The sequence below is a fragment of the Gymnodraco acuticeps genome, unplaced genomic scaffold (assembly GCF_902827175.1).
Source record: "Gymnodraco acuticeps unplaced genomic scaffold, fGymAcu1.1, whole genome shotgun sequence".
Taxonomy (NCBI): Eukaryota; Metazoa; Chordata; class Actinopteri; order Perciformes; family Bathydraconidae; genus Gymnodraco; species Gymnodraco acuticeps.
In genome coordinates this window covers 2,231,990-2,238,147 of record NW_022992344.1, presented here as the reverse complement: position 1 = coordinate 2,238,147, position 6,158 = coordinate 2,231,990, and the positions used below count along the sequence as shown (strand labels likewise).

Sequence of the window (6,158 nt, the reverse complement as noted above, 5' to 3'; positions counted from 1 at the left end):
TGTGGCGATGTCTATTCTGCACTTGTCATTAAGGACCATTAAACAAGAGTAAAACGAATACACATATGCAACAACACCATGATGCTCTTCTTGTATCAGACGTTTGGGGAACATGCAGTAGAATACACTACTCTAAAAGGAGGATAAACTGCATGATTACACAGTTGATTGTAAATGGTATGATACACATTGTATTAGTTTTGCTTATGCTCTAAATATAAACACAATTTCACTTATATATTCAAACTTACATAATATGCTTGAATACATTCATAAGCGCTGATGTGAGTTAAATTGAAATGAAGTCATAGGATATTAGACATCTTTATTACACTGACCTCTAGTGTTTAAAACATGCCAGTACTTTTAATAGGTGCAAGACGTTACTAGTTAATATCCACTGAAAATAAAAATAATTTCAAAATGTGGTTTCCAATGTGTCCTTTTGACATGTTCATTGTGTTATTTATGTTGAAATATAAGTAAAAAAGTAGGAATGATGGCATTTAAAAAATATAAAAATAAAAATAAAAGTCCCAATGTTCTATTGACACAATTACTATGGTTGAAAAAAAGAGACAATATTTGTTGTTACTTTAGTTTTATTGTGCTCTGAAGAGCATGTAAACGTGTCAGTGCTGACCCCTGAGCAGTTTGCCAGTATGACTGGAGGATGGAGAAGCTGTTAGAGTTCAATGTGCGGAATCAACCTTTTGGCTTTCCTCATGTTTTCAGCCACTGTTGAAAAAAAGAGAACAAATGAGAACAAAGAACTTTACTCTTTTTTGTTTCTGACAAAAAGCTCACAGCCAAATACAGTTTTAAACTAAAACAATAAGGACATTCACTTTTATTATAAATGTCTCATCAACACATTACTGCATTGGAATGTAAGCTAGTACATGTACTCATGAACCCCGGAGGATGATTCCTATAACTTGAGTGTAAAATATCCCAGCTTCTACTATGTGGCTTGGGAAAGAATTTGGTTTAGATATTCACGTTCCACAGAGGATGAATCTGAATAACTTGAATGTACCTATGCATTTATTTCCAGCACCATCTGTATTTCAAATGTTTAACTTAGTTTTTGGCCACATGCAGGGCCGTCCCTGACCTATTTGCTGTCCTAGTCAATATTTTAGCTCATATTAAATCATATTTAGAGCCATAACGTTACATATACCTACCAAAAGTATGTGCTGCAAGGTTATTTCTCAGAGCTAGCGTCAGTTACTTGCAAGCTAACGTAATGTATCCACCTTTAAGGTGAACAAACTATGACTCACCAATCCAATATTGTAGCCTAATTCTATTTGGAGAAATGTAGCAAATGTAATGTGTGGTGACAAAATATTGTAAAGGTACCTTTCAGTGACAAGACATGCAACATAAAGCTGTACTGCTGTTAGGTTAGCTTGTAACTTGTTCATGGCTTGTAATGCATCAAGGTTAGCTTGAATATTGTTCATAGCGTTAGCTCCTCACCGCTCCCTCACTTGGGCCACAGAGCAGAGAATGGAGGGCCTATAAATTCACCTACAATTATATGAAATATTTGCATATTAAATAATTAAGCAATATGAGATCAAATTGACTATGGTATCTTCCACATTTTATTGTAAGTGTATTATGTAGTGTTGGATGTCTGGTTCCGGTCTTGAATCATTCTCGCACTGCCTTGGTCTTGACTTGGTCACGACCTCCTAAAGTCTTGGTCTTGTCTTGGTCTCGGTACACTCCGGTCTTTGTCATGACTTGGTCTCAGTTAAGGGGTTCTTGACTACAACACTTGTGTTTAGTACTTTTTAAAAATTGTTATCACGTTAAATGTCAGCAATGGCATTGTCACTGTGAGGATGTGCGCTTGCTAACATTAGCCTTAAACTAAAAATATACAGCCTCAGGTGTCAGAGCAACTCTGGGTGAAATATTTCCATCACCAGAGGAGGGTTATAGGTCTCAAAATTATGCTTAGATGTATTAACTATATACCTGCATGAGAAACCATAAGAAACCCTTATGTAAACGGTTTAACAGAACCTTTAATATGAATTAACAGATACACTTTTTTTCTCCAATTTCAAAAATAAATTGACTTTTGATCTCATCTAAAAAAAATCACATGTGGCCCTAATCCACAATAAAGATGTTTAGAACATGTAAAAGCAGAAAACTTGGACGGATAATGTTGATACATAATAGGGGCTAAGCCTGTCTTCACAGTGACGGGTGAGGTCTGGAAGGTGAGCCTTCCCCCCCACCCCCCAGAAAGAGAGGACAGTAACTCACAGACTTTCATGTCTCCAGACTCGTAGGCGTAGGCGAGGTTAGAGTACCTTCCTACAATGTTGGTGCGCACTGTCAGAGATGGATCTGCAGTGAGAGTGAAAATAACGTGATACAGGTGACATGTATCAGTTTCAGTGAGAAGCCATGTGGTGAAATCTCTGGAGGAAAACTGAATCTAAAACTCCTAGTTTCCCCGACACTTCCCACACGATCATTAGGATACATAACTACTGAGTCTGTAAGCTCATATCCCTTTCCCTTTCATTAGTATCTGTTATACCCAAATCCTTTTTCTGATAGACATAAAATCTACTGTGTGATTTTTTGTGTCTCAAAAATATGAAAATATCTGATACACTGGGACTCTCTTTGGGGTTGAGTTGTGTTGAGCTCATTAGAATGATGCCAGAGAGTTAAGAAAGGGAGAGAATTGTAAGTAAGTGTTGCTATTTGAAGACAGATTTAATTTAAAACCATAGATAACATTCATTATTTAAGATAACGGTCCAATTAGACTTAACATGTATGAATACATTGTATATTATGATGTCAGTTTTTACCAATAAAGAGGATCCTGGGAACATAGTGGCCATCAGGGGCCAAATTCTTGTCCTCAGTCTCTACCTGTAAAATACATACGCAATCTAAGTTAACTTAAAGTGCTTTACCAAAAAACATTACAAGTATTAAGATATATTGCAGAAGAAACCAATGTTAAAATAAGATTGAAATACTGTGGGTTTTTTTGCAAAGAAAGTGTGTATGTAATCTGCTGATACTTATTTCTAGATGCTATTCTTCAGTCATTTGAAGTATTATGCACTTACCAGCAGGTTGAGCATGATGAAATCCTCTTTGGCCATTTTCTGGATGGTCTTATCGGCAGCAAAAGCCTTCTTCAGTGCTGTGAAAAACATTTGGATGGCACACCTTTTATCTATTTAATTTATTGTATCTTTTCAAACTGTATAGGCTAAAACTGGGTGAATGGGATTCCTAAAGACCCACTTACAGAACATTGGTATTTCTAATAATGTTTTAATCAAGCCATAATCAAGGAAGGAACACTGATAAGGATTCATTAGGAAAACTATTTAAAAATATATAGTTTTAGACCTCAGTTAGAATGAGTATGCAATACATCTTTATAAAAATTATTAATTTGCATTCAAGAAATGCATGCCATTGCTATAAAAAGTCAAAAAAGGAGTACATATGCACTCAATGATTGTACATGTGGTCATGTCAGTTGTTCAAATGTCAGTTATCACAGTTTATGTTAATACACTTCTGGCCTTTTGTACTTTTTGACAGTTAGTCAAATTAGGAACACGTTTTGGAGATTGGATTTACAGAGCCTCCATGTCTAGTTTTCTTGCCAGAGATTACACAACAATTATTTACAAATGTAAGATATGATGAGCACTGGTATGTTCAGGCGTTCAAAGGCAGGCTGTAAGATGTGTGTACCTCAGACCTGAGGACAGTAAAAGCCAGGTTTTGCCCTGTACTGTTGTTGTTTATGTGTCAATAAAACACCAGTGGAGACTTCCATTGAGGCTACACCCAGGAAACCAGCTCTGTGATTAATGGATAGGACTCAAATCTGTGTGCATTGCCTACTTGGCAGGTACATACTGTAGAAATGCACCCATTGTGTTCCCTGTGAACCCAAGCCCAAACCTGGCATCAAAAAGACAGTTCAGATATGCTTTGTAGTTTTACATCCATATTTTCAGATGTTATAAAGCAGAGCGAGTGAAGTACCTTGACTGTGCTGGCAGTTCAGAAGATGATGGATGACCATCAGAGGCTTCCCACTGCGTGGGGGGGGGGGGGGGGGGGGGGGTAAATCACAGATAAACACATTCCTCAACACAATAAGCACAATGATGGGTGTGACGCAGTGTGACACAACATAATCCCTCTGAAATCAAAGTCCTAATGCCAGATTTAATAAGAAAAATAGCATGTTAATAATACCTATTATCAAGCTTCAGCGTATCGGGGTGTCCCATTTCACATATCTCCATTATGTCTTATGATTGTACTATTTTTTAAACATGTGAATAAATAAAATGATGATGATATGATACAATAATCAGATGTAGTTTTGCATTATACAATATTTTATCCCCAACTTAAGGTCACCTCTTAATGCTTGTGTGAGCATCAGGATGAAAATAAAGTTCTGTCATGGGTTGCATATAACATGTGGTACAGTATTTACAAAAGTATGAAACAATTGAAACATACAGTACATTTAAGAACATCAAACTCTTTAAATATATCAAATAATCTTCAATATATCAAATAATCTTCAATATATATACAAATATATATATCAGTATTTTTAGGAGCTGTAGGAATATGTTGCGTATGCGTAATTAAGACAATGCACATTAAGAAATGAAAGTGTACACATTGCTCATATATGTTTACATTATGTTCTAACTGCCAAAACTAATATCCAAACAGAGTCAACAGATATGTAAGGATGTTATCAAGGTGCAGAGTCTTACCTTATACCTGCATTGAACAGACCCTCTTCATAATTTTTCACCCAGCGAATATTTACCCCCCATCCTGCAGGTTAAAAACAGTGATGAATGCATGCTGCATACGACTATCGTTCATTAAATGATTAGAATATCATATTGAATCTCTTGAAAGGGGCCCTGTTATGCTTTTTGGGGTTTTCCCTTCCCTGTTTCTCTCCCGCACAATCCCCCCCTACCTGAAAGATCTCCATTTGTTTACTCCCGTAACATCACTATGTAACACCTACGCTTCTATTGGCTAGTGCTCAAACACATTATTTGTGATAGGCTAAGGGGCGGGACATCTCTAAGCAGTTGACCAATCACAACGAGCCGGCCAGCTAACCAATCAGAGCAGACTGGGCTCTGGTTTCAGACAGAGGGTGAAAAGAGGTGCTGCAGTATGACCTTTTTGAACATTAAAGCATGTAAACATGTAGAGGCTTAGAATACAAATATGAAGCTGAGAATGAGCATAATATAGGGCCCCTTTAATGACAACTTTGAATTCAGGACTTTATTTATGTGCCTTAATACTTAACTAATTTGTTGTATTCATTCAAGGAAGCAACCACTGTAAAAACAAAGCAGGTTCACCCACCTCTTGCTAAAGACTCATTCTTCGTTTTCCTGTGCTTCTGTTCTCCAGTACTGGCACAGAGACCAATGAACAAAGCGAATAAGATCAAACGAAGCATCACTTCCTGTCCTTAAGAGAACTGCAATGAAAGAAAGAAAACAATAGATGAAATGTAATTATATGTTCCTTTAAATATTGGCTGTTCGGCTTTGCAATGTCAACTCACTAAACCAGCTTGACGAGGCTGGCACTCAAAGAGCTGTAGAAGAAGTTACGAACAGTTCAGAATCAAAGCTTAAAATATTTGTACAACCTCTTCACATTTCACGACCTGTTATACTGTTGTTTGTGAGCAGCAGTTCTTCTCATATTTATCGTATTTCTTTATTGTAAATAAAATGGCAAAGTATTTTTACACTGTTGATTTACTGACTGACCAAGCTTGTATTTGTTTGAGCTAAAACTGATACATTTTATCACCCTAACCCTAACTTAAAAAACACAAGTAGTAGTATTTAACCAGTCACTTAAAAATATACAACCTTTTTTTTTAGTCAGTATCATGCCTGAGGCCCATTGCTTTTTAAGAAAATACTTTGGTAGTCTAAAGGGAAATGGTCATTCCAGTCTCTCTGTCTCCTAAGTCATATATATTCGGAGTCTTACCTTGACAGCGTGAAGCAACAAGCACCTGTGAACACCACTTCAATATGCCTTCTCTTTTGTTGTGCCTTTTCTCCTTTAAC

General features: G+C 36.6%; 1 protein-coding gene across 2 annotated transcripts; it reads right to left on the bottom strand.

Moving 5' to 3' along the window:
* Positions 1 to 584: 584 nt before the first annotated feature.
* agr1 (anterior gradient 1) lies at positions 585 to 6,158 on the bottom strand. 2 transcript variants are annotated; one of them, XM_034208772.1, is made up of 9 exons: positions 6,079 to 6,158; positions 5,639 to 5,671; positions 5,434 to 5,551; positions 4,815 to 4,878; positions 4,060 to 4,112; positions 3,120 to 3,196; positions 2,853 to 2,916; positions 2,293 to 2,376; positions 585 to 738 (listed from the first exon to the last, which is right to left on the bottom strand). In XM_034208772.1, the coding sequence occupies exons 3-9, from the start codon at positions 5,528 to 5,530 to the stop codon at positions 686 to 688; spliced, it is 492 nt and encodes a 163-aa protein (XP_034064663.1). In that variant the 5' UTR covers positions 5,531 to 5,551; positions 5,639 to 5,671; positions 6,079 to 6,158; the 3' UTR covers positions 585 to 685. The 2 variants fall into 2 exon arrangements, with proteins under 2 accessions (XP_034064663.1, XP_034064664.1); XM_034208773.1 differs by lacking the exon at positions 5,639 to 5,671 and having other exon boundaries at positions 6,079 to 6,112.

Excerpts from the sequence above, each read along its gene's own strand:
- agr1 (XM_034208772.1), bottom strand. The coding sequence starts at position 5,530 with ATGCTTCGTTTGATCTTATTCGCTTTGTTCATTGGTCTCTGTGCCAGT. Across the intron at positions 2,917-3,119 it reads TCATCATGCTCAACCTGCTG|GTAGAGACTGAGGACAAGAA; the intron begins GTAAGTGCATAA and ends TGTATTTTACAG. Across the intron at positions 739-2,292 it reads GTCTGGAGACATGAAAGTCT|TGGCTGAAAACATGAGGAAA; the intron begins GTGAGTTACTGT and ends TTTTTTCAACAG.